Source organism: Chinchilla lanigera, unplaced genomic scaffold (genome assembly GCF_000276665.1).
Source record: "Chinchilla lanigera isolate Chin_1 unplaced genomic scaffold, ChiLan1.0 scaffold00167, whole genome shotgun sequence".
NCBI lineage: Eukaryota > Metazoa > Chordata > Mammalia > Rodentia > Chinchillidae > Chinchilla > Chinchilla lanigera.
In genome coordinates this window covers 222,807-248,321 of record NW_004955568.1, presented here as the reverse complement: position 1 = coordinate 248,321, position 25,515 = coordinate 222,807, and the positions used below count along the sequence as shown (strand labels likewise).

The 25,515-nt window shown below is 48.3% G+C and overlaps 3 protein-coding genes across 6 annotated transcripts in view; 2 read left to right on the top strand and 1 right to left on the bottom strand.

Annotated features, from left to right (window-relative positions):
• Polr3c (polymerase (RNA) III (DNA directed) polypeptide C (62kD)) overlaps positions 1-5,488 on the top strand; it is a gene marked incomplete in the record, with an annotated part of 20,220 nt that extends 14,732 nt beyond the window's left edge. Inside the window, 8 exon segments of the mRNA XM_013509335.1 lie at positions 327-407; positions 628-679; positions 1,071-1,131; positions 1,558-1,708; positions 2,586-2,687; positions 2,815-2,864; positions 3,308-3,457; positions 5,168-5,488. Coding sequence (XP_013364789.1) covers positions 327-407; positions 628-679; positions 1,071-1,131; positions 1,558-1,708; positions 2,586-2,687; positions 2,815-2,864; positions 3,308-3,457; positions 5,168-5,249 — 729 coding nt within the window.
• Positions 5,489-8,048: 2,560 nt separating this feature from the next.
• Nudt17 (nudix (nucleoside diphosphate linked moiety X)-type motif 17) lies at positions 8,049-11,379 on the top strand. 3 transcript variants are annotated; one of them, XM_005413435.2, is made up of 8 exons: positions 8,049-8,681; positions 8,899-9,043; positions 9,254-9,279; positions 9,406-9,498; positions 9,699-9,797; positions 10,016-10,152; positions 10,524-10,682; positions 10,805-11,379. In XM_005413435.2, exons 1-7 carry the CDS (start codon positions 8,490-8,492, stop codon positions 10,678-10,680), a joined length of 849 nt encoding a protein of 282 aa, XP_005413492.1. In that variant the 5' UTR covers positions 8,049-8,489; the 3' UTR covers positions 10,681-10,682; positions 10,805-11,379. The 3 variants fall into 3 exon arrangements, with proteins under 3 accessions (XP_005413492.1, XP_013364788.1, XP_005413491.1); XM_005413434.2 differs by having other exon boundaries at positions 8,052-8,681; positions 8,860-9,043; XM_013509334.1 differs by having other exon boundaries at positions 8,051-8,681; positions 8,860-9,043; positions 10,524-11,379.
• Positions 10,926-20,719, bottom strand: Pias3 (protein inhibitor of activated STAT, 3). 2 transcript variants are annotated; one of them, XM_005413436.2, is made up of 14 exons: positions 20,532-20,719; positions 17,527-17,944; positions 17,285-17,369; positions 17,020-17,070; positions 16,711-16,801; positions 16,248-16,382; positions 16,021-16,126; positions 15,407-15,480; positions 15,101-15,261; positions 13,412-13,545; positions 13,163-13,331; positions 12,856-12,989; positions 12,555-12,592; positions 10,926-12,119 (listed from the first exon to the last, which is right to left on the bottom strand). In XM_005413436.2, exons 2-14 carry the CDS (start codon positions 17,939-17,941, stop codon positions 11,853-11,855), a joined length of 1,860 nt encoding a protein of 619 aa, XP_005413493.2. In that variant the 5' UTR covers positions 17,942-17,944; positions 20,532-20,719; the 3' UTR covers positions 10,926-11,852. The 2 variants fall into 2 exon arrangements, with proteins under 2 accessions (XP_005413493.2, XP_005413494.1); XM_005413437.2 differs by lacking the exon at positions 20,532-20,719 and adding an exon at positions 19,822-19,948.
• Positions 20,720-25,515: the final 4,796 nt, after the last annotated feature.

Here is a 25,515-nt window from a genome sequence, read left to right as displayed (position 1 = left end):
AGAAAAACAAAAAAAAAAAAAAAAATTTTTTTTTAAATTAAAATATCATACTTGCATGGTGGCATATACCTGAAATCCCAGCTACTTGTGAGGCGGAGTCAGGAGGATTCCAAGTTCAAAGCCAGTCAGGGCAACTTAGTGAGACCCTGTTTAAAAAAAAAAAAGAAAAAAACTGGGGATACATCTGTAGCTCAGTAGCAGAGCACTTGCCAACCACATGTGAGACTCTGGCTTCAATCCCATTACTACCCCCAAAAAATTATTTTAATAATATCAGTAATTCTAAATTCTGAAGACCATTTTCTACATCTGCTTTTGCTTCATAGATCTTCAGATCCCTACCTGTTGGCTATAACATCTCTAAGCAAGTCCTCGACCAGTATCTTACTCTGCTTGCAGATGACCCAGTAAGTCTGTTTTACTGAAGTTTTTTCCCTGCTGTTTACAGTTTACTTCTGCCTAATATCAGTCTTGTATTGCCTCATTCTCTACCAAGCCAGTTCAGTTTTCTTACCATCATCTGATAGGAGGGTTACATGCTGCAGACACTTGACAGATTCACTCCATTGGAAACAGAATCACTGGACTTCTCATGTAGTTAATGTTGTCTCTCTTTCTTTTTAATAGCTAGAGTTTGTTGGAAAGTCTGGCGACAGTGGTGGAGGAATGTTTGTCATCAGTATCCTTACTTTATTCTGACTATATCCTTACAGTCAGGCAGCCTGAGCCATGAAGCAAAATGGCGTCTTACGAAATAAAGATTTGGTAATAATATACTAAGTCACAACATGGAAGAAATTTCCCATTAATGTTTCTATGAAAAAAAAGCTTCCTGAATGTTCAATAAATTACATTAATGGTAAAGAAGTAAAGACTTTTAATCAACCAGAAATACCTTTACTTAATAATCCTCATGAATTAAAATTTTAAGATATTTATATACCATAAATTAATGTGAAAAATGAAATAACATTTAAAGTTTAATGAGAAATTAGGAATTTAAGAATAAAACTAAGGTCAGAGCAGTCAGGCCAAAATATTACTAAATGACCTTAATCTTCTACATAAAGACTTCTATAAGGCATTAGCATCGCTAGCCACAGCCACTCTGGAGTCTGTCATACAGGAGAGGTAAGGGGGTCCTTTGGATTGGGATTAGGGTCAGATGCTTCCTATCCATACCCTGTTTGATTCTTGTGTAAGCAACCAATACAGGCACACCGTGGCATACTTTGCCCCATTTTTCCACTGGGCAGCTATGGATCCCATCTACTACTACTCTTCCCTCTAAAAAACCCTACTGCTCAATTCCCACTGATGCAAATTAGTGAGCCTCCCTAAAACCTTAGACTGCAAGAACTATGGCAGTCAAGTGAGTCAGCAGTTAATGGCTACCTTGTGATTAATAATAATGTCACCAGATTGTGGGGCTTAGAGAGTTCTCTGGTTACTGTTCCTTTCTGATCCTGGCTCCACACATGGACAGCCTTCCCGTGGGACAAACAGCTAAAGCTAATCTATGTTGGCATGCCACTTACTGTCTCCATTCCTTTCCAGATTTGGATCTCGGTGTGCCAGAATATTCCGTCTGGTTTTGCAAAAGAAACACCTAGAACAGAAGCAAGTGGAGGACTTTGCAATGATTCCTGCAAAGGAGGCAAAGGATATGCTATATAAGATGCTGTCAGAAAATTTCATATCACTCCAGGTAACCAGTGGTATATAATTGCCAACCAGCAAAACTGTAGAGAGAAGCTCCTGAGCAGATATTCTGAGTCCTCAGGCAAACTCTTATGTGGCTATGAAATGGAAAGAATTATTAACAAAGACATAGCAAGCACTTGAGGGGAAATGTGGAGCTCTAACAGGCCTGTAAGAAATAGAGACAGCCAAGAAATTGCTTCAAAGCCATCCTGCCCCTTATTCCCTATCATCCTGTCCTTTCCTCAAGATCTTAAAATCTGTGCTATCTATTAATAGCCCCTGCTGGGTCCTAGCAGCTCCATGTAGTAGGTCGGCCCTGTAAGGAAGGAGGTAGAATGGATTATGAAGTCAGATCATAGCTCTGTCTCTTACCTAGTTACATTGAGCAAGTTATTTTTCCCCTGTATAAAATGGTGCTAGGCCTGGATGTGGTGGTGTACACCTGTAATCCTAGCACTCGGGAGTCTGAGGCAGGAGGATCGCCGTGAGCTTGAGGCCAACATAAGCAGGTTCAAAGCAAGCCTGCACTACACAGTGAAACCCTGTCTCAAAAACAAACAAACAAAAAAAAAAAAAATGGTGATAGGTGGAGATAATAATAATATACTGTAGTTTGTTGTAACAATCAAATACAATCCACCTGTCACATGGAGTTTTCTCATTAAATATTAGTTGCCTTCCCTTTCTCACTAGGAATGTTGATTGTCAAATGGAAAAAAAAGGGCAGCCCAGTCTTTACGTAACTAATTATGCCTTAAATCCAGTGACTGAATGACTAGAGAAGAGGAAAGTATTAGTGAAAGAGAGGTGAATGTGATGGAGGTTTATGTTGCCAATTCTTAAGAGCATTGAAATTTCCCTTTTCTTTCTATGGAAAATAGGAAATTCCAAAAACACCGGACCATGCCCCGTCCAGGACCTTCTATTTATATACTGTGAATATCCTATCAGCTGCACGAATGTTGCTGCACAGGTGCTACAAGGTAACCCATGTAGACCCTCGCCCCGTTTCTTCCACCCAGAGGGCTCTCTCCCACATTCCTCCTTTACCTATTGTACCCGAGCTGCTAAAATACGACTGCATTTCTAGTCTTTCTTCTCTTTCCTCAGAGTGTAACCAACTTAATAGAAAGGCGGCAATTTGAAACCAAAGAAAACAAGTAAGTAGCATTTTCAGTTGAATCATTCAGATTTTTCAAGTTCAAGGGCCTGAGGGGAAATTTTCTATAGAAATGAAGAGTGCTAGGATTACAGGTATGTACCACCACACCTGGGCCCCTGAAGACAGTCTCCTAAAAACCAGTCTAGTTCCATTGAATTATCGTTTCCAGCTGGCATAAATCATGCATTAATCTATACTTTTCCAATATACCCCTAATGAAACAATTTTGCAGATTAAATTTATAAGAAAAGTACAAACACTCCAAACTCAGGAATTGTTATATTCCCAATTAAATTTATAGAAAATGTCTTTAGACAATGATATACTCCACCTTGACCAGAAATATGGTAATAGGGGAAATTGTGTCTCAGATAAAGGGTAAGAGGATCTTAAAAGTAGGGAACATGCCTTAAAAGTAGGGAACATGTGTTTGTCTGATAGGCGTCTACTCGAAAAGTCTCAGAGGGTAGAAGCCATCATTGCATCTGTGCAGGCCACAGGTGCAGAGGAAGCACAGTTGCAAGAAATAGAGGAGATGATCACAGCCCCTGAGCGGCAGCAGCTAGAGACCCTGAAGCGTAATGTCAACAAGTAAGCTTAATTTGAGCCCTATATTTCAAAATACCTTCCAGCCAAGTCCCTCTCAACATTCTGCCACCTCTCCAACCAACACAAGAGAACCTAAACTCCCTGTCTTCTTTCCCAGTTCACTCAAACAATTTAATCCACCTGTTTTTCTAAACCAGCAATGCTGCAGACATCCTGAGCTGCTTCTCTGCACTGGTACTGTTTTCACCAGGCATTCTGAATTTTACTTCAGTAGTGCTTCTCAAATCTGCTTTTCATCTTGGCTCCCATACAGGCCTTCATCACGTTTCCTAGACCTTCACAGTGACCGCCCCCAAAACCACCTCAGAATGCTTGCAAAAGTACTATCTTTAAAATGACTGAAGACATCACTCTCCTACTTCAGATGATTTATTAATTCCTTACGCGTACAGCAGGAAGACCAGACTTACCGGCGTGACAGACAGAGCCTTTCACAATCTTCCGGCAGCCTGTCTCTGTCTTCACCTCCTCTCATTCCTTACCACTCACCTTAATAGGGACTGCATTCAATCTGTCAATTGCTTCAGAGAATACTGCCAACTTCACAGTCTTCCAGCCTATGAATAAGAGAGGTCTTTCCATTTATTTATGTCTTTAATTTCTTTCAGCAATATTTTACTGCTTTCTTGTACTAGCCTTGCAACTTTTTTGTTAAATTTATTTTTTTAAATAAGTGTTTCCTTCATTTTTAGGTCATTCATTGCTAGTGTACTGAAAAAACAGATTTTTTTGCATTTTGGTGCAGCTTTGCTTATTTGTTCATTCTAGTAGTTGGGGGGATTCTCTGTGAGGAGAAAATAAATTTTATTTTAAAGAGAAAAAAACAAAAACAAACGCAAAAACAAAACAACAAAAAACCATAAAAACGATACAGAATTTCAAAACAAGGTGATAGGAAATTAACAATGGTTGTTATATTACATATTGTTATCTGATTGTGTCATCTTTAGACAGAGAAAGCTTTACAGCTTCCTTTACAACCTAGATGCCTTTTCTTGCCGGGCTGCCCTAGCTAGATACAACCTCCAGTAGAAGGCTGAGTGGAAAGAACAGACAACGCTGTCTCACAAATCTCCCAGTCTTTTACCATCAAGTCTGATGTTAGCTGTGGTCTTTTCTGAAATAGCATTTATCAGCTTGAAGACATTCCCTTCTCCTCCTAAGGACCATTAACTTTAAACCTCACCCTCAGCTTCTCACAGTTTTAAAACACACTAAGTCCTTTCACCAGTGTCTTTACATGGACTGTCCTTCCTCCTAGTTGAAGTTATACTGTAACCTCCCCCAGGACAGAGGCCCTGTCTTCTGCATCCTCAGCAGCTTCTGCCGTGCCTAGCACACAAAAGATGCTCAGTAATGGGAAAATGAGCCACTGGTTCTCCTGCTTCCAACCCATTCATTACTCAAGAATAACCAAGCAACTCTCAGTGGCCACACCCACCCCAACCTCTAATCTTTTTCTTTTTTTTCTTTTCTTTTTGGTCTTTTTGAGACAGGGTTTCACTATGTAGTTCAGGCTGGCCTTGAACTCACTTTGTAGGTCAGGCTGGCCTCAAACTTGAAGCAGTCCTCCTGCTTCAGCCTCCTGAGTGCTGGGGTTGCAGGCGTGTGCCACCACGCCTGGCCTCAAACTCTAATCTTAAATACACTGATGATTCAGTCTACTCTGGGCAAATGCTTTCACTTTTTCAGGTTGGATGCCAGTGAAATCCAGGTAGATGAAACCATCTTCCTGCTGGAGTCATACATTGAGAGCACCATGAAGAGACAATGACCCAGAAGAAGCATCTTCCTCAGAGGACCTGGGGGGATGGAAAGAACATGGCAGTGCCTAGGTATATGCTGTGCAGTAGAAGTTGCAGGTTCTTGTTGGGAAACCCTCCCTCTTTCCTTACTGCTCAAATCCACCTGAGAGTTTGGAAGGGCATGGTGGTAATGCCTATAATTGCAGCACTCTAGAAGGCTGTGGCAGGAGGATCACAAGTTCGAGCCCCATGGACAACTTACTGACCTAATGAGACCCTGTCTCAAAGTAAAAGATAAAAAGGATTAAAAAAAAAAAAGCTGGGGATGTAGCTCAGTGTAAAAGCCTTTTGTTCAATCTCTAGTACCACCAAGAAAAGAAAGAAAAAAATTTGACTCTTTTGGCGGAGGGGCAGAACTTGAGATTCACTGCTCTACCACTAAGCTGTATTCACAGCCTCTTTTTTTTTTTTCTTTTTTTTTTAAGATAAGGCTCACTGTCTATGTACTCCAAGCTGGCCTGGAACTTGCTATGTAGGCCAGGCTACTCTTGATATCGCTATGCTCCTGCCTTAGCCTCCCTAGTGCTGAGATTCCAGGTATGCACAACTATGCCCAGCTCTTTTTATTTGAAGACCGAGGTCTTGGTAAATTGTGCTGGCCTCACACTTGGAGTTCTCTTGCCTCAGCATCACATGTAGCTGAGATTAAGAATCTAATATATTTATTTTAAGCTTGTTAATTCTGGCTTAGGCCCATCTCTATAGAGTATTCTTCTCTCATCAAATTGTGGCAATGGGAAGAACCTTAAATCGATTAGATTAATCACCTATCAGATGCATCTCTTCTCCTCAGGGAGTCAGCCAGCCTTCCTTGGAACTTCCCTCCCAGTAGGAAACTGGTTCTTGAGCCGTCAGTTCCATTTTCAAAAGTCTATGTCTCTACTTTGCTGAGCTGTGGTGTTTTTAACACATACACTCACACAGTGTGAGAAATGCGGAAGGCTACCATGGAGCAGGGAGAAACCGATTTTCAGGAGTAGGAGGGGGACTGGCTAAGCAGTCACACTAGAATCTGGATAGAAGACATTTGCCAGCTCCAGGCTTCTAGCACATCTGAAATCATGTATGTAGAATATTTAACACAATGCCTGGCATGTGATAAGCACACAATGAATTATTACTTATCTCCACTATTGCCTTAAGAATGGCAACTCCAGATTTTTTTTCAGTATCATGGATATAAATTTTCTTAGCAAGTTCAATTCATTTAAAGCAGTTAGGTGTTGTTTATAATCCCTTCTTACCAAATTTGTTGTAATTCTTTATAAACACTTGAGTGTCAAGTAATTGTCACCACACTGAAGCACAATATACAAAATAAGTGAGAGACCATCTCTACCCTTAAGCCGCTTGCCATCATTGACTTAGGACCTATTATGTACCAAGTACTGTGCCAGGCCAAAGTGATCCAAAGGTGAATATGCCTTGAGCATATAGCCCAGAGGAAGACTGAAGTACAGGGAAGTATTGTGCAGCCATAGTGGAAGAGTAAGTACTAGGTACAGAGAGGCAGGAAAGAAAAAGGGTCAGGGAGGAAAGGAATAGGAGTGCCACTCTGAGCTGTGCATGATGGCTCAGACCTCTAATCCCAACACTGTAGAAGCTGAGGCAGGAGGATCATGAGTTCAAGGCCAGCTTGAATTACTTATTGAGACCCTTTCTAAAAAATGACAACCTGCAATTTGAAAAATGAGGATTTTTGAGGGGAAAGGGGAAAAGAATCCCAGAGGGGAGCAGTCTGATTCTTGGGACAACTATAAACAGTGCTCAAGTAAAAAACAGGATAAAGGCTCTTCTAGGAATTGAAGCTAGGTAAACAGACAGCAAGGCTTTGGCCACATTGTGCTAAGGAGATTACCTTATTCTAAGAGCAGTGAGGGGCCAGAGATATAGCTCAGCAGCACAGCACCTGGCTGGCAAGTGCAAGGTCTCGAGTTCAATTCCTGGTACCAAAAAAAAAAAGAACAAAAAAGAGCAGTGAGGAGCACTGTGACAGGCAGAATCTGCAAAGGCAGAATAGATATATTAAATCACTCTGGCAGTGCTTCCCTGATTTGGCAGGGGCAGGGCTATTGAGACTTACAAACATGAGAAATCCTTGAACTAGAGCAATGGAGACTAAAATCAAGCAGGATTTGAGAAAGTTTAAGGTTATGTCTTCAACAGTTGTTTGTCTTTTGAGATGAAAAAGGCATGGTGTATTGGATTAACTAATAGCTTGCAACCCCCCCGCTGAACTGAATCAGCGTGGTGCCGGGTGTGGAAGGCCCACCTGAGGATTGTTGCCAACAGCATAAAAGCAGAACTGGAGGGAAAGTGGTGTGCTGTTGTCCTGAAGAAGCTTGTCCTGCTGGTTTTTCGCATATGAACTTAGCAGTTCTCATCATTGGATCCTCGCTGTCACTGAAGATGGCTGCAGTTGTTTTCCGGGGACCTCTGGTCCTTACTTTGAGTGTCGCTTCCTGGCTCCAGTGCAGATCCCTCAGCCTGCGGGCACAGACCCTCCATCCCACTGGTGCAGACTTTCTAGCCTCCACCACTGACCTTTGGCCTTCCCAGTGCAGATCCTTGATACAGACTTACATGAGACATTGTCATGGGCCCTAGGCCCCAGCTGGACTCGTGGAGGACATTGCCACACACGCTGTGTATTCAGCTGGACCCATGCAGGACATTGCCATGGGATCCAGGCCCTTTGCTGGATTCTTTGGGTCTCTCGTGTGTGGACAGATCTCCTGGGCTCTTCTGCATTGACTTTTGGGTGACTATTATAAAATAATCCTATAAATTATGTGTCCTGTATTAAATCTATTCCCTCGCAAACCCAGACTACAACACAGCATCAAGGGTGTCTTTTGGATGTGTGGCCCGGAGACGTGCAATTAACCAATTACTGCTCTGCAGTAAGAGGCATGCAGAGCACTGTGCTGACAATTACGGTTCAGCCCAGAGCTGGTGGAAGGTGACACTGAGTCAGAATCATTCGGTCCAGGGGCCGCTGTCATAACTAGAGAGGACGGAAGAATGAAGAGCTGCGAATTTAGAGGCGCTCTCTCTATTAACGTTACACTCGGGTCGACCTCAAGTTACACCCACATCTCCCTGACCTTCAAGAAACTGGCTTCCCCGCAGCCCGCGGGAAGCCCGGAGGGGAGGCGTAGCTGCGCCGCCAGGGGGCGCCGCGCAGCCGCAGAGGCCACCGAGCCGCAATGGCGGCGCCGCGGGTGCTGCTGCTCCTGTCCGGCCGCCCGGAGTCGGTGAGCTTCGCTCAGAGTGTGTGTGGCCTCCTCGGCGCCGGGCCGGGACTCGGGCCATGGCCCACGCACTGTAGCTTGAAGCGCGGACAGCTCATCCTCTCGGATAGGCCCTTCCCAGAGGCCTCGACCAGGCTTCCGATCCAGGTCGGAGCGGGGCACCGAGGGGAGGCGAGGGGCCCAAGATGCAGATGGGGTGGGCGGGGCTGTGGGGAGAGGCGGACGCGTCCTCCACGAGGCGGGCTCCCCAGTTTGAAAGCTCCGCCTAGGGGCTTGCGTCCCACCTCGGAAGCCCTACTAAAACCAGGCGTCTCCCTCTTGCCAGCGACCCTCTTTCTGCCCTTTTGCGGCCCTGGCCCTGCAGCCCTTGGCCCCCAAGGCCAAGCAACCCCTGAATCGAGGTGTGGATCTGGGTGTGGCCGTCCTTCTACAGTCCAGCGACCAGACTGTCTTGTTGACTCGAAGGACACGCACTCTCAGAATTTCCCCCAACCTCTGGGTACCCCCAGGTGAGTGCTCAGGGTACAAGGCCCCAAGGCTAGGGAAGAAAGTTGCTGCTCCTCCTTGCCAGTCACAAAAAGAAAAGAGAAGCAGGCCCACAGCTGTGACAACCACAATTACAAGGGGCTGCAGCGGTCCACCCGGGGGGCGGGGCGCAGTAGCGGAGGTTCCTGGTGAAGACGGCTACCGTTCACTTGCTGGTCCCACTCCTGTTGCAGGTGGGCATGTGGAGCTCGATGAGGAGGTACCTATCAGCTGACCCGACCTGTGCCCCACTACATCTGGAACCACTGGATATGGGCTAGGGCAGGGTGAACAGACTTGGGGAGTCCAGCACTGGCCACCCTGACCTGTCCTCTCTGACTCCCAGTTGCTGGACGGAGGTCTTCGAGAGCTGTGGGAGGAAAGTGGACTACAGCTGCCCAAGGACCGGTTCTCCTGGGTCCCTCTGGGATTATGGGAGGTGAGATGGGCCTGGGAGGGGGACCCTCCGTGTTTACCAAGAAACCTCAACAGCTACCTCGAGTCTATGCAACAGCCCCAACCTGCCTTGGCCACTAGGGAAACCAGAGGCGGACTGGAGGGTAAAGGCATGATGGCCCTCACCCGTCTACCATCTACTGCCTGTTTCTAGCCAGGTTTTCTCTTTCGTTTTCTTTTTAGTCTGCCTACCCACCTAGGCTGAGCTGGGGTTTCCCCAAATACCATCACATCGTTCTCTATCTACTTGTGATCTCCCAGGAGTCACAGCAACAGCTGCAAGTAGGCCTGGCAGGGAAGAAAACACGACTCAAGGGAGCCCAAGCAACCTGGTTCTGACTGACTAACGGAAGGGGGAGGGGCTAAGATAACCAAGGATACCCAATACCCTCTCTCTCTGCCCTACCCCATGTTGCCCCATTCATGGTAAGTGGTCTGTGATCAAAAACAGGCCTCCTAGGGAGACCGCATGACTGAAGGATCAACATGTCTAATCCCAGGCCCAGATCCAACCAAATCCAGGTGAGGTGAATGCCCTTATGTGGCTGAGACCAGATGTAGCGGCCGCAGTGGCTGCTACAGAGGATGGGACAGAAACAGCTGGCTTTCTCCACCAGAACCTACCACCCTCTGTCCCGTAAGTACAAGCTTCTTCCTTAGGCTCCAACATACCAGCACATATGCACTGAGTTCATTCTCTTCAAAATTTTGGATTTGGGGGTGGACTTAGGGCATGAGTTGGTCCACTGATAAATTCAGAGACCATATGAGATCAAAGGTACTGACGAAGAGTTCTTATTCCAACTGGCTAGTGTTGAAGACCTAGGTTTGACTTCAGCCTTCCACAGGTACAAGCCATTTAACTCTTCTTCAACCTGTTTCCTTTCTGTAAAATGAAGTTAATGCCCACCCACCTACCTCCTACTGTGGTTAGGATTAAATCACCTAGCATATGGAAGTTCTTTGCAAACTATAAGCACAACCCAGACAGGAACTGTCATAATGCAGTGCAATACAACTAGAAGAGGACGGAGGAGCCCGACCTGTGCTTCTGCCCATGTCCACGCTGCTGCAGACAACGCCAACCACAGCAGAGGACAAAGAGAGGGTCAGCACTGGAACCAAGTTTGCTCTCAGGCTCTGGCTGCAATATCTGGGCAGATAAAGGTGAGCAGCAACTTACAGGTCCTACAACACTGAGCTGGAATTGTCTGGTGCACTTATGGCCACAGAGGAGAAGAGGGGAGGAAGAACTGCTCTTGGAAATCCCTGTATAATATCCCCTCCAGATGACAGTGGAGTTTACCTGGACCCGAAGCTGGCAAAGGATGGACATGGACCTTCTTGTCCCAGACCAGGAGTCTGGAAAGTAAAGTGCATCACCCCTCCCCAGCTCACCTCCATGACACAGAACATTCACAACCTTTATTGTGGGTGAGAACTTTGCTACAGCTTTGGGAATAAAAAGTAAAATTACAACGTAAGTCCCAGGCCCTGGAGAAGCCTGAAAAAAAAAACAAAAAACATTGGGAAGGAGGGCACAGGGGTCCTCCCCCCACCCAGGAAAGGTGCAGAATGAGCCAGGCCTAAGCACAGGGCCGTAGGTCTCTAGAAACTTGGTCCTGGGCTGATTGGCATTAAGAAACATTGTGAACTTAAATATATATAAATAGAGAGAGCCCTGGGCAATAGGCCAGGCCCTCCCCACTTTCAAATCCCTGGAGATCACGACTAAGGCCTTATCTTCTCAGTTGTACTGGGAAGTAGGAGGCAAGGGAAGTCATCTTTGGAGTGTTTTGGTTTTTCTTGTTTATGCACACAAAAAAGATCTGCAACCCAAAACACAGATCTCTGTCCACCTCTGCAACTGCCTGTCTTGGTTTTGCCACCTGTCTGTGGCCAAAGGGAATGGAAAACATGAAAAGAATGGATGTTTGGGTTTGGGGGATGCGAAGAGGAGCATCTTAGAGACATGAGGAGAAACCCTTCCCCCAGAAGACTCTAGCTATAGTGAAGGCTGATGATTCAGCCCATCCCCCCAACTTACATCCCATCCCATTTGCCTCCCACTGCCTGGGTTAACAAATATACCCAAAGGATGTGCTACCATCCAAAGAACACTTCCAAAAGTAGACCCCAGTGTCCTTTAAAAGGGGTTAAATATTAACCCTTTGGGTGCTGGCCTTGTTAGGCAGTTGAGGCCAAAAGTGATGTCCATGAAGACCTGTCTGGCCTTTGGCCGAAACCCCCTGACAGATCAGAGTAGCCAGGGCTTGGGACACCACAGCATACTTGCTCAGTGTTGAGGGACAGTGAAGGTTTCATAAATCAAGGAATTTAGTCCAGGGAAATGATGTCTGACCGACAGCCAGTCAAAGCGGGACCGGAAGGCAGGGGTCCTCCATGGCCCTCCCTCAAGGCCCCTCCAGGAGCCACAATGCTGCTGACTCGGCCAGGGGTGGGTGCTGGAGTGGAGCTGCGGTGCGAGCTCCCCAAGGTGGGGGCCAGAGGGCCCAGGAAGTGGGAAGGGGTCCCTCGGTACTGGAAGAAATGGCCAAGGGCATCCTGTTCATCTAGCGAGGTGATGACGGAAGGACCATAGTGCTGGGAAGAATCAAAGACATAGATTAAGATTTTACTCTGACTTACCTTCCGTCACTCATCGTAGGAACATTTTATGGGATAAGGTAACCCCTGTGAGTCTCAAGGAATTCTCAAGAAGCAGGAGGATCTATCTGACTACCCTACTTCCCCACACCCTTCCTCTCTGCCCACTTGGAGGTAGCCCCTCCAGCTCACTAAGTTCTTGGCCTTGTGGGCATCTGTAGTGTGTGGACTGTCCAGCTGACGGACGCAGGCATTGTGCTCTAAGTGCCCATGGTATGCAGGGGTGAGCAGGCAGGGAGACAACTACATTAAAAACTTGACAGAAACAGGGGATCTAGGGAGACATAGGGAGGGAGGGAGGCATGCCATCAGTGCCTAGAAGGGAAGCTTCAGAGATCTCAGATCTTCGTGGGAAGGGAAGGGACCACTTACCTGACTCTCAGTCTGAAGAAAAGAAAATAAATCCAAACCTGGTAAGAAAAGAAAAATCAAAATCAACTTCCTATAAAAAGTTCCCTTCCAGCCAGTGTGGTGGCACACACCTGTAATTCCAGCACTTGGAAGGCTGAGGCAAGAAGGTTGCCATGAGTTTGAAGCCAGCCTGAACTACATGGTGAGACCCTATCTCAAAAAAATTATTCCCTTCCAAGAGATCCAGGTGGCTTTGAAAAGGAGTCGGGGTTCTATGGAGGGTGTAGTGGTACAGAACCCCACCTTAGGATCTGTGTCATACCTTGGATGTCCGACCCCAGTGGGAAGGCAGGTGGGTACTCATGTAGTGGGAGGCTGGACAGAAAATCACTGCCCAGTGTGCCCATCACAGGGCTCCGCAGCACCGAGGATGGCTGGTGACTAGATGCCAGGACTCTGTGAATAGAAAAGAGATGGGGCAAACCACAGATGGCCACACCCAGTTCAGCTTCCCAAGTTGGCTTCCTGTCCTCTCCACCTTTCCCTTTCCCTAGGAGGGTTTGCCCAATGATCAGAAAGCATTCCTTATGGCTTCCCCCTTTTTGCTGTGGATTCTGCCTTTTTCTTACCCTTTGCTTCCAGGTAAGGCTGGGATGGTAGCTGAGGTAACAGGACAGTGCTTCTTGGTTGGGGGCAGATCCTCCTCATCAGATGAGCTTTCTATTGTCAAGTCAATAACTTCAACCTTTTTCTTATTCTCTGATAGACTTCCCTCTTGGACTGGGCTATACTGGAGGCCTGTGGGTGGTAAGAAGAATATGTCTGAGAAAAAGGCTCATTCAAGATTTAGCTCAGCTAGGGGACAGAGGGTCACTCACCGTCCAGCCCATACCCTGGCGGGGGGCAAACCTCAGATGCCTCCTTTTTGGGTTTCATCGGGCACCAGGATCCATCTTCCATAAACTGGATCTCATCACAGTCCGAACAGGAATTAAGAATCTCCATGAATAAACTATGGGAGGGGAAAGATGGGAATTCAGGAGGGTAGGACATGGCTGGAACACCAGTTATGGTTCTGTGACTCACCTTTCTGTACCTCAGTTTCTTTATCTGTAAAATAGGGCTATTAGCCACCCTACTATGCCTCTACGAGTTGTTAGCCTTGCAACAAAGTGAAGCAAAGTATGTAAAAGAGCTTTACGAACTTTGGGTGTTAGGTTTTTAAATAAATGTAATCTGAGCATGTTCAGTGTAGTTCTAGCAACAAAACAGAATTCCATAAACCATCTCAAAAACCATGACATGATGGTGCACACCTATAATCCCAGCCCTTGGGAGGCTGATGATAGAAAGATCACTGGAAGTTTGAGGCCAGCCTGGGCTACATAGTGAGTTCAAGGCCAGACTGAACTACAAAGGGAGACAGTAAATAAAAAAAAAGACACTGTGAGCAAGAGCCATAATGAAGGCTCTGGAAGGGACTTAAAACCAGCTGGGAAAAAGAAATTCTTGCTTATGGAAAATAAAATGCTTGGCCGGGAGCAAAGAGCTTAGCAAATCCAGTCCTCAAAAGAACCCTGTTACTGTGCTCAAGGGCTCAGGGTGTGGCTTAGTGGTAAAGCACTCACCTAGCATGAGGCCATAGGTTCAACCCCCACTACCGCATAAAACAAAATTATGGTTAGTAGGAGGTGTGTGTAGTAGCAGGTGGGTGTAGTAGGAGGTGGGTGTAGTAGGAGGTGGAGGTGGGTGTAGTAGGAGGTGGAGGTGGGTGTAGTAGGAGGTGGGTGTAGTAGGAGGTGGGTATAGTAGGAGGTGGAGGTGGGTGTAGTAGGAGGTGGGTGCAGTAGGAGGTGGGTGCAGCAGGAGGTGGGTGCAGTAGGAGGTGGGTGCAGCAGGAGGTGGAGGTGGGTGTAGTAGGAGATGGAGGTGGGTGTAGTAGGAGGTGGAGGTGGGTATAGTAGGAGGTGGGTGCAGTAGGAGGTGGGTGCAGTTGCAGGTGGGTGTAGTAGGAGGTGGAGGTAGGTATAGTAGCAGGTGGGTGTAGTAGGAGGTGGGTGTAGTAGGAGGTGGAGGTGGGTGTAGTAGCAGGTGGGTGCAGTAGGAGGTGGGTGCAGTAGGAGGTGGAGGTGGGTGTAGTAGGAAGTGGGTACACTAGGAGGTGGGTGTAGTTGCAGGTGGGTGTACTAGGAGGTGGGTGTAGTAAGAGGTGGGTACACTAGGAGGTGGGTGTAGTAGCAGGTGGGTGTAGTAGGAGGGAGTTGTAAGTAATAAAACAGTTCAATACAGTGGCTCTGCCACTAACTAACTGTAGCCTTGAGCAAGAATCTCTCCGGGCCTATTTCCTCATCTGTAATGATGGTACTTCAAGGGTTCTTATGAGGATTCGATCCCATGTGCAAAGTGACCAGCATGATGCTGCTTACGTACTAAGTCATTAATGCTATATGCACACACACGTATATACAGATTGCTAAAGCAGGAGCAGAGCTGGGGTTTATGTGAAGGGAAGTAAGCCATATTTTCTAAAAGGAGGCCCTAGGTAAGAGATAGCAAAATGGCCCTACCCATCAATAATAAGAGATTCATAGGGAGCCTTCTTGTCACACACGGGACATGTCCACGTTGGCTTCTTCTCATTCATCTGTAGGTAAAGGGCAGCATCGAAGCTCTGCAGGTGGGCACAGGTGAGGGCACGACATGGGACAGTCAGGCGCATCTTCCCTAGCTGAGGAGAGGAGAGTTCTGTAGTCAGAGCCCCAACTCTGGTTTAATTTAAAAAAAAAATCAATCTAGTATCCCTAGTAACCCCTGTCAAAAACCAGAGGTTTAACCCAACCATCCTCCCTCTTCCCTTCTCCCCTTGTACCCACCGGGCACATGAGTGATACACGGAGACTCGTAGTAGCCACTTCACTGTCAGGGTCAGCGGTCAATTTCTCCTTTACTGAAACAAGAGTGAGGCCACAGCCATGGGGTCAGCAAGGGTCGGGGAAACCCAGGAATTAGCGAATCCGGAAGCAGACAGCCCTGGCTGAAAGGCGGCTGAGTAGATAGACTTTGGAGACTGATGGGATGTCACATGACGTGGTTTGGGATCTGGAAAGGCTGTGTGGGAGAAACGTTTACCCAATCCTGAAGAGGCTCAACAGAGCTAGGTGACACTTTGGCTGTCAGAGATGCCTCACTGAGGCGTCATGTGAGTTACATCAGTGCTCCTAAGACTCTCTCTAGCCCAAAGAACCCATACCCTATCAGGGTGGAGTTAGAACTGTGAGGAGCAAAGCAGATGTGTGACTGGAACACACTGATTGTCATTCATTGCCTGGGAGTGATCCAACCTCTTAACCATGAAGACTGGCCAGGTGTTGGGGAAAGGTTTGGGATTCACATGAGTGAAGCAGTCACACATGAGCCAGGGGTTTCATTATGAAGGCCAAGGGCCAACAGACTTGGAGCTGGACCAGAGGCAAAGGATGGTACTCACTCAGTGCCCGGGAGTGGTCTGGGTTCCGGATACCCTTTGCTCTGAGTTTCTGTAGAAGAGTTCCTGCAGTCAACTGCCTCACGAGGTACACAGACAAGGAGTAATTCTACTTGGGGTGGACAGAAAGAATTAGCTTCTGCTTCTGTGTCCCATGCAGATCAGGGACCAGGATGGCTCCCAGCACCCCTGACAGCCCTTTCCAGGAACCCTGTTTCAGCCGCACTCACCCGTCCAAATTCAGACGACCAGTTGACCACAACGGTGTTGGGAGCAGTGGCTGAGAGCCTGGCCAGCGGCGTGATGTTGATGGGGCGGCTGGGCCTCTTGGGCTCAGCCCCGTTCTTGGTGGGGGGAAGGTAGCCCTGAGGAAGGGAGGGACCGATCAGTGGAGAGACAGCATGGGAAGGCACAAGCGCCTTCCTAGAAATCACAAGGTCCTGAGTTTGATCCTGGTACCCAAAAAAAAGGTGAAGCCTTTCTTTTACCTTTGAGTTGAACTAATGTTCCTTCTCAGGGTCCTGACAGAACCTCTGTTCAACTCTATCTTAGTACTCTCTAGATTACTCTGTCAGTAAAGTGAGTACCTACTAAGTCAGGCACTATGCTAGGCACATCTTTCACAGTAGGTCTGCAGTTAATATTTATGAACTAAAATCGGAGGGGTTGCTGCCAGACAAAAAAAGCATTTACCGGCAGAGGGCACAGTTTCCCATTGACTTTGACGAAGAGGTTGGGGGGGAAATAATCCTCCTGGGGGCAGCTGGTCTCACAGAGACAGAACCTGGTGAGAAAGAATGAGAAAGCAGTTTCTTGGGCTGAATCTCACAGAGGCAGGCAAACCCAGAACAGTCATGGACCTCCGTAGCCCTCAGTATCCAATAATGCCAGGACTGGAGTGGCAGTGGCAGAGCAAGGCTATCTCTAGGAGTATCTGTCACACTCCTATTTCACTTCCACGCTCGGGGGAAGCCAGTGGGCTAGAGATGGGCACCAACTCACCTCAGCTGCACCTGTATGGTATAATCGCATTTGGCTCCTGGAAGAACCTCTCTGTAGTGGGGAAGGAGAGGGACAGATGTCAGCATGAGGCCCCCAGAGGTGGGGTGCATGGACAGACAGTGAGATGTCCAGTGGAGACAGAGGAGGCATCTGAGAGAATGCAGGGCAGAAGGACACACAGGGAGGAGGGCGGAAGAGAAAAGATAGAGAGCAGAGTCCGGGGCAAGCACCTATGAATGAAGCCTAAGGACTCAAAGAGATGTACCTGGACGTGAGAATCTGCTGCACCTGCTGGGGGGTGAGGGCAAAAGTAAAGTGCGCTTCCTCAAACCGCTGACTGGAAGTGGATGCTGAGGACACAAAGAGGCAGTTATTCCCAAACCCATGCACTGGCAGCCGTGGGAGTTGCCACCATCCAAGACTGCTGATCCCACAGGACTAAAACCTAAGAAAGGGGTCCAGCCTACGCTGAAGTCCAGAAAGACTGAATGACCACGGGAGCCATACCAAGGGTGGTGGGTCGAATGAGCTCCCCGTAGACTTCATAGAAAGGCAATGGTTTCATGGTGACATCAGGGTGCACAGGTTGGGGGAGAGGGGGGTGCATGTCCACCTCACGCTTGGGGCCCAGCAGGGTACCTGGGCCCAGGAGGGCTGGGGGAATGGGAGCTAGAGGGCCCGGGGAGCCTACGGGAGAGGTGCCAGGGGGCAGAGAGAGCATGGAGAGATCAGAGGGCCCCAGGGTCTTCCTGGGAAAGCGACGACGGTAAAGCTCTTTGATCTTCATCTGGACACTGGGGGCACAGCTGGACTTGAGGAGGTGCAGGGCTTTGGCCAGGAGCTCGTGTTTCCGTCCGCTCTTGTTCCGGCCAGCAAAGCCGAGGAGCACCTGGAGCTCAGACACCCGGAAACTCATCACCATGTGCTGTGGAGAAGAACAGAGCTTGAGAATCCTAAGCTTACACAGAACGGTCCTGCCAAGGACAAGTGCTTCTTTTCCCCTAGCAGTGATCAGAAGAATGCTTTGTAGCTAGAGGACCGCTGCCAGGCAGTTAACCTGGTCAAGGGACATCTCAGTCTCATTTTAACAACTCTCAGGTCAGCCTCACCAGCACCTCCCAGAGATACAGCAACCGTATTGCCCTATGCCTATGAGCTGACCAATGTGGAAACAGAGGATGGCAGACAGCAGGCCATGCCCAGAACTCTGAGTCCACTATGGCCTCCCACCTCCAGCCTAGACTCTGGTTAAGCTGCTTGTCTCCTCTCCTGCTCTTTCTCAGATCCATCCCAGCCCCCTGTGGAAAGGACAGGAGACAGAGAAGGAGGAAGAGCAGAGAAGATTCAGCCCAGACAGCCCCACAGGGAAGGGGCAGGAGGCTGGAAGACTGTGCCCCACGGCCCACCCCTCCCAACCATCTCAATCCACCTCAGCTATTTTCCCCAAGCCTCTTGTAGCTTTTATGGCCAGGGTTTTTAAGTCAGAGTTCAATGCTCACAACTCCCCCAAATCTTTTCTCAACATCATTTATATACTCCTCTCCCTTGGAGGGAAACAGAACTAAAATTTGTGTGTGGGTATGGTGGGGAACAAAGGAGTAGGGGGTGTCACCAATGAATCATGAACCCAGGTAAAGTACCTGTTCACTCTACCTTCCAGGAGCTAATATCCTGCTTCGCTCCCATATGGAAAAAATAAGTGATTCATCCCATCCACATACCCCAGTGGGGGGGTGAAAGAAGAGAGGGCCAAGTTCCCAACAGAGGGCCTGGGGGAATGAAGGTAGGGACCCTGGGCCAGGGCACAGAGTCACAAGCACCTCTAAAGAAGACGGCGTCTGATGGCTAGACATCAAGCCTGCCTAGGATCATGGTTCTGTTTCAAAGGACAGAACAAAGCCAGGAGGCTGGGGAATTAACCCAGTGGCTTAAGGTCCTGTATGAGGTCCTCAATGGTTACCTCAAGACTTTGTGTGGTGATGAGGGGGAGAGCTCGCTCCTTAAAGGGCTCCCTTCTGTGAATCTCTAGACCTTGTCTCAGACAGGCTTTGCTGCTCCTCCACAGTTCACCTCTTCAGCAGCTTTGTCTTGGACCCTTTTATTAGGAAATTGGAGGAAACCTTGCTCCTCTAGCTTTCTCCTCATTCTCATCCTAACTTGTATTTATCTCTCCACTCGCTTTGCCTATAACTTCCCTCCTTTCTGTCCCAGTTTCGCGCTCCTCTGCCTCTCCCCAAGGACAGCGGCTCACCCAGGCAGAAGCTGCCTCTCAGCCTCCAGGATGCTCCTGCCCCACCCCTCGAGGCGTCCGCCACACAACCCCGCCCCCTGTCTCAGCCACCAACTGGTGCGTCCCAATGCTCAGATGCCAACAACAGCCCCAAAGCCTCTACCCTGCATCTTCCCTGGAGCCTCCCCTCCTCTGCCCCCAGTGCCACCCCTACACCTTCCCCTTACTGTCGCATCTCTCGGCCTGATCAACTGGCTCCCTGCGTCTCTACGGCAGCTCTCCCCTGTGGCTCTACCCCTACAACTACCCCCCGCACTACACCAGACCTCCGCCCGCGTCCCCGCCCCCTGCGCCTCGGCCCCCAACAGCTGCAATTCCCTCGGCCCCACCCCTCCATCTGCCCCGCGGCCCCGCCCCCGGAGCCGCCGCAGCCACTTCTCTCCCAGCGCCAGCCGCGGGTCCCTGCCACGTCTCCCGCGCCCACCCGAGCCCTCCACACCCAGTCTCGGTCGCGCCCCGGCTCGGCGCGCCGCCGGGCTCCGTCCAGATGGGGATGGGGGAGGGGCCGGTACCTTTAATTCGCCCAGTTCCGCCATCTTGAGACATCGCAGGCGCCCCAGCCCGAGCGCCAGCTCAGGCCCAGGGACCGGCGCACAACTCTCCACCGCGGCGCCGGCCGCAAATGCCGCCCGCTCCGCCCCGTCCGGCCCCCTACACCTCCCCTTCCCGGCCCCGCCCGCCCGGCTCCGGACAGGCCCCGGCCTCAGCCCCTCCCTCCGCCGCCGGGCCGGCCCCCGCTGCTCCGCGGCCGGTGGGCGAGAGCGCCGACCCGGAGGGGTGCGCTGCCCAAAGTCGCCGGGTCCCGGGGTAACGGAGAGGGGGCGGGCCCCAGGTTCCCGCGGGAGGAGGGCTTGGCCGCCCAGGAATGGGGAGGAGATGAGCTTTTAGGGAGTCAGAGGTAGTTGAAAGATGGAGGGAAAGTCTCGGGAACTGCTGGGTAGCCGAGACTTGGGGGAGGGGTGGCGAAGTTGGAGCGAGTCCCCTCAGGGTCCAGCTGCACAGCTTTACCCCGCTGAAAGCAAGGGTCCTGCCAACTCGGGAGTGGGTGAGCTCTGATTCACTTTAGCAAGTTACGGAGTCGTGAGCAGTCCACGACAGCTATTCCCGATCCTCCCGCCGCTCCCCCCCCCCAAAAAAAATACACACTACAAGTGGCTCCTGGTCCCGCCGCGAGACTTAAACTCGGCAGCAAAAAAAGTTTGGTGCAGAGAGCGAGACTTACCAGCACCGTTGCGGGGAGTGCGGAGGGGGCTCGAGAGGCTCTGAGAGTGGGCTTGGGGAGGTGCGGAAGGCGGCTCAACACCGCTCCGGCAATCTGCACCGACGGATCGGCCCGGCTGCTGGACTCTGCAGCCGCGGCTCCGCCCGCCCGGAGCTCGGGCTGGGGCCGCCCCCTCCGGGTGAACCCGCCTGGACTGCGGAGAGGGGACAGGAGGTGGAGCCCCAGGCGCGAGAGGGAGGTACTGGGAGCCGGAGCGGGAGAGATTAACTCCTCGAGTGAGTGGATCTCGAGAGACAAGGTGTTGGACCTCACCATCTTTGCTACCCCTGTGACCCCTCGCGCTGAAGTGCGGGGCTTCTAGTAGAGTGGAGCTAAGACTGGAGCAGGGATCTGACTATGAAGAGGTTCTTCCTTGGAATGAGACCTCTCCCTCCCTAGGGGGAAAAGGTGGGCTGCTAAATGGAAGATGGAACTAACCCCACTGGCCCACAACCCCCTACCCCAAATATAAAAAGTCACCAGAGATCCCACCTGTGCTGTAGCTGAAAGTGAACAGAGGGGAGGTTTTCTTACACACACACACACCTTTCAAGTCCTCTCTGAATTGCCTGCTCTTTTCTTCAAAACTTTGGGCCCTCCAGGTGCCTTATGTCACTTGCTGGTCTCAGAGTAAATGTTTCTGTATTCATAGATTCATACTTTAGGGTAATATATCAGATATTTGAGCACTAATCAGAAATTGTTAGGTGTTGAGGACGTAAATGCCTTGCAAGAGCTCACAGTCTAGCAGTAGAGACATGTTAAATCTATAATCAGCATGCAAAATAAAATACTTCCATAAATACTAGTAATAATCCCCCCATTTAGCTTAAACCTCTGGTGTGATCCTTCCCATGAGCCCGAAAGTAAGCTAAAAGACTGAAGGTGTTAGCCTAACACTATTCCTAGGCACTTGTTGAACTGGAACATGTATGTCCAAATACTTTGTAGGTTTTGTTTTGGTTTTTTTCCCTTAGGGAAGATGACCACCCTCTTCTGACAGGTTCTTTCCTTGATATTTTGCTGCCTGAATCTGTGGGCCTCTAAGCTAATTTGGGCTAAGTATTTGTTTTTGTGATTTGTCTGTTGTTTGAGACAAGGTCTTGCTCTGTAGTTAAGGGTGGCCTTAAAATCACTATGGAGCACAGGCTGGCCTCAAACTTTTGGCAGTCCTCCCGCCTCAGCCTCCTAAGTGCTACAATTACAGGCTTAGGCTAAGTGTTTGGTTCTAAACCCCAGCTATTCCCTCAGGCCCTGCGCTTATAATTTGTTATTATTCTGTTCTGTCCTCCAGATCAAAAGTTACTGTGGGTTAGTCTTTATTTTCTAGAATGTTTTAGTAATTGCAGGGGTGAGAGGGAGAGTAGTGAGGATTTAAAAAGAGACAGACAGGGCAACTACTGAGGGATGAATATGTTCATTACTTTGATAACTTTGGTGTATATATATATATGTGACAACATTTATCAAATTATGTAAATTAAATGCAGTTTATGGTATCAATTATACCTCAATAAACCTAAAAACTTAGAGACAGGCTGTTCTTTAAAAGTTAATTTGAGGTTGGGACTGCAAGTATAGCTCAGTGGTAGTACGTGTGTATGTCTGCATAGGCCCTGAACTCAATCCCCAGCACCAACATACACACACATGAAGTTAATCTGAAATTATAAATTCTAGCATTCTACAGAGTAATATAGATACTGAGAACCCGGGAACTTGAATCTCATTCTCCACACAAGCTCCATGAGAACAGGAATCTTTTCTGTGCTCTTCATACTCTATCCCCAGTATCTGGCACATAGTAAACAACTTAAAAATATCTATTTAATTAATTAATATTACTAAGCAAAGGAGGGAAACTGCCAAGCAGGACCAAGTTCCCGATTGAGGGTATTCATGATGAACCCCACCGCGGCCCACCGAGTTTCACCTCTTCTCACCCACACATTCCCACCATCTGAAGCCTGCACAGTGAGGAGGAAGTGAAGCAAGAATAAATCCCTAGCAGAGTCCTGTTAGCCCAGGAAGAATAGAGGAACACTGGGGTTAGAGTTACTGTGGGTGAAAATAGTACGGTATCAAGGAAAAATCAGGGTTTGGAGTCTGAGAGTGTGTGGAAGGTTATTTCAGAAAACGAGGAGCTGAATAGGTTCCTCTCCTGTGTTAATCTCACTCACCACTCCCACAGCTCAGCCGTCGTGGGATCTGCTTCCAGCAGTCCCGGAGGAAGCCAAAAGCCTGCCTTCCATGACCAGAGCTGTTTCCTGACTCATTCCTGAGCTTTGCCAAGTGATCTCCCTCTCAGGACCCCCCTCTCTGCAGTTTCTTCATCCTCCCAGCCCACACCCGCTGTGTGATATAGGAATGTAAGGCGTTTGGTGTTCTGTGCGAGTTATGAGAGTGCAATAGAAAGAAAGGTTCTGTTCCCCTTTAATAGAAGTGGCTCAAGCCCTTTTGATGCTCCTCCTTTGGCAGCCTCACCGCTTTCCCTCTCCATCAGTCCTTCCTTTCTCCATTCCCTGTGCCTTAAAGCAGGCTTGTACCATTCAACAAGCCCCAAAGCTGACCTGCACCTTTTCTAGAATCTGACCTACACGTTTCAGGTGCTCCTTTTTTCCCTCGGCCAAACTCTGGAGCCAATCTCTGCAGCTACTGTGTAGCTTCCCCCTCCTCCAACTTCACCTTCCCTTTCATGTGCACAGCATCCTCAAACCACTCTTTTCTCTAAACCCAGACTGTATCTGAACACAGACTGTGCTGCTGCGGTCTGACCCAGGCTGAGAGAAGGCTAGGAGATGGACCTATGTGAGGACCACCAAAGGCTGGTTCCAGATTTTGGAGGAACTCACCTTACAGCCTGGCTTGAGGAGGGGCAGCAAGAGGAGGAGGCTTGGGGAGGAGGCAGAGAGATATATTCTTTCAGTTTCAGAATAGAACCAAAAGCAAGAGGCAAACTCAGGGTATCCTTTTCTCAGGAGTAAGACTGAATGTTTGTGTTGGCTTTTTGAGACAGGCTCTTGCTATGTAGTTCAGGCTGTCTTGAACTCGCTTTTTTGAACTCGCTATGTATCATAGGCTGGCCTCAAATTTACAGCAATCCACCTGCCTCAGCCTTCCAAGTGCTAGGATTACAGGCTGTGCTGCCATACCCAGCTTTCATCCCTCTTTCTAGCTGGGACAAAGAATGCTGATCAAACACATCACTTAGTCCGGTGACGTAGTAGTACAGACCTGCGATCCCAGCACTTGGGAGGCTAAGGCAGGAGGACCACTGTGAGTTCAAGGCCAGCCTGGGCTACATTCTGAGTTCAAGGCCAGCCTGAACTATATAGTAAGACCCTGTCTGAAAACCAAAGCTCATTTAACATGTTATTTTACATTGAATATTTTGAAGATAATCTAGGTTTCTTAACCTTCCTTTAAAAAGATTGTGCCCCTATACCCAAAGACTCCCTGAATCATAGGAGCAATTGAATTCTGACTTCTTAGAGCAGAACTTATGCATATTTCATATATATCTTCCATTGTATTTCTTATTGCCATTTAATTTTTGTGTTTATATAGTATTTGAAAAGAGGTGAGCTTAATGTGGAATTAAGATTCTTGTCCAACAGGTTAAAGATTCTTCACAGGGATCAGAGAAGAACAAAGGGGAGTTAATTAGTGCTTCTGTATTCCCGGAACTTCTGGAAACAAAAAGGCAGAGATAGGGCCCAGTGGAAGATGTTCTAGCATGAGAAAGGATGTTCTGTATCCTTAAGAATAAAAAAGGAAACTATGGAAAGGTAGGGCAGGATAGAGCATGGATTCAGGAAGTAGAGAAAAAGTAGAAGTTAGCCAGGAAAAAAAAACAAAACAGGCATAATTATGCACACCTATAATTCCAGCACTAGCTGAGGCAGGAGTATTGCATTTGAGCCCAGCCTGAGCAACTTCATGACTTGGTGAGAACCTGTCTCAAAATGATATAGATAGATAGACAGACAGACAGACAGACTTGGAATATAGCTCAGCCCTGGGTTCACACCCCAGTAATGGGGGGCAGTTTTAGAAAAAGAGATTTGAGAAAGAAGGAAGTCAAATCTCATTTTCACTGAGGACTTGTGATGTTAATCTTGATTGTCAACTTGACTGGCTTGAGAGATGCCTAGAAGATTAGTAAAGCCTTCTTCTAGGTGTGTCTGGGTGACTTTCAGGACTGTATTTGGTCCCTGGCCCCTCCTTCTGTGGGCTCTTTCCTGCTCTCTACTTCTTTGACGCTATGAGCTGAGCTTCTGCCTTCCTCATGAACTTTCTCCATGATATTTCTGCGTTGAGCAAGCCAACCATGGACTGCAAGCTCTGAAACCAGGAGCCAAAAATAAGCATCTCTTCCTTTAACTTGAGTGTCAGGTATTTTGTCCCAACAATGAAAAGCTGACTAACACAGGGCTGCTTTGCAAATTGTGGGTCTTGACCCTTTAATGAATGGATTGTGACCAACAATTTTTGGGTATGAGAGAATAGAAAGAAAAAGGGTAAGGATTATTTGCTTTGTATCATTTCAAGGACATACACACAGGATGTAAAATACATGTCTTATCCTGTATCATAAACATTGAAAGCTGCTGTTTGTGATGGAAAAGGAATGAAATAATTGCCAAGTCTTGGAGGCAGTTAAGGATGTCCGTCAGTAAGTGAATGGACAGATGAACCCACATACATCCAGACACTGGAATAGTATTCAGTGCCAAAAGAAATGAGCTATCAAGTCATGAGAAGGCATGGAGGAAACAGATATGTATTACTAAGTTAAAGAAGGGAATCTGAAAAGACTACACACTATGTGACTCCAACTACATGGTATTTGGGAAAAGGCAAAACTGTGGAAACAATAAGAAGGCAGTAATTTCCAGAAAAAGGAAGGGAGCTGAATAGGCAGGCTATAGAGGAGTCTTAGGGT

What these genes read in the sequence shown, in the direction of transcription:
- Nudt17 (XM_013509334.1), top strand. Translation starts at nt 8,490, where the DNA reads ATGGCGGCGCCGCGGGTGCTGCTGCTCCTGTCCGGCCGCCCGGAGTCG. An exon ending in TCCCTCTGGGATTATGGGAG is followed by an intron (nt 9,499 to 9,698) that starts GTGAGATGGGCC and finishes TTTTCTTTTTAG; the next exon opens with TCTGCCTACCCACCTAGGCT. An exon ending in AGTCACAGCAACAGCTGCAA is followed by an intron (nt 9,798 to 10,015) that starts GTAGGCCTGGCA and finishes GTCTAATCCCAG; the next exon opens with GCCCAGATCCAACCAAATCC.
- Pias3 (XM_005413437.2), bottom strand. Translation starts at nt 19,845, where the DNA reads ATGGCGGAACTGGGCGAATTAAAG. An exon ending in GGTCGTCTGAATTTGGACGG is followed by an intron (nt 16,127 to 16,247) that starts GTGAGTGCGGCT and finishes CACCCCAAGTAG; the next exon opens with AATTACTCCTTGTCTGTGTA. An exon ending in GCCAGGGTATGGGCTGGACG is followed by an intron (nt 13,332 to 13,411) that starts GTGAGTGACCCT and finishes TACCACCCACAG; the next exon opens with GCCTCCAGTATAGCCCAGTC.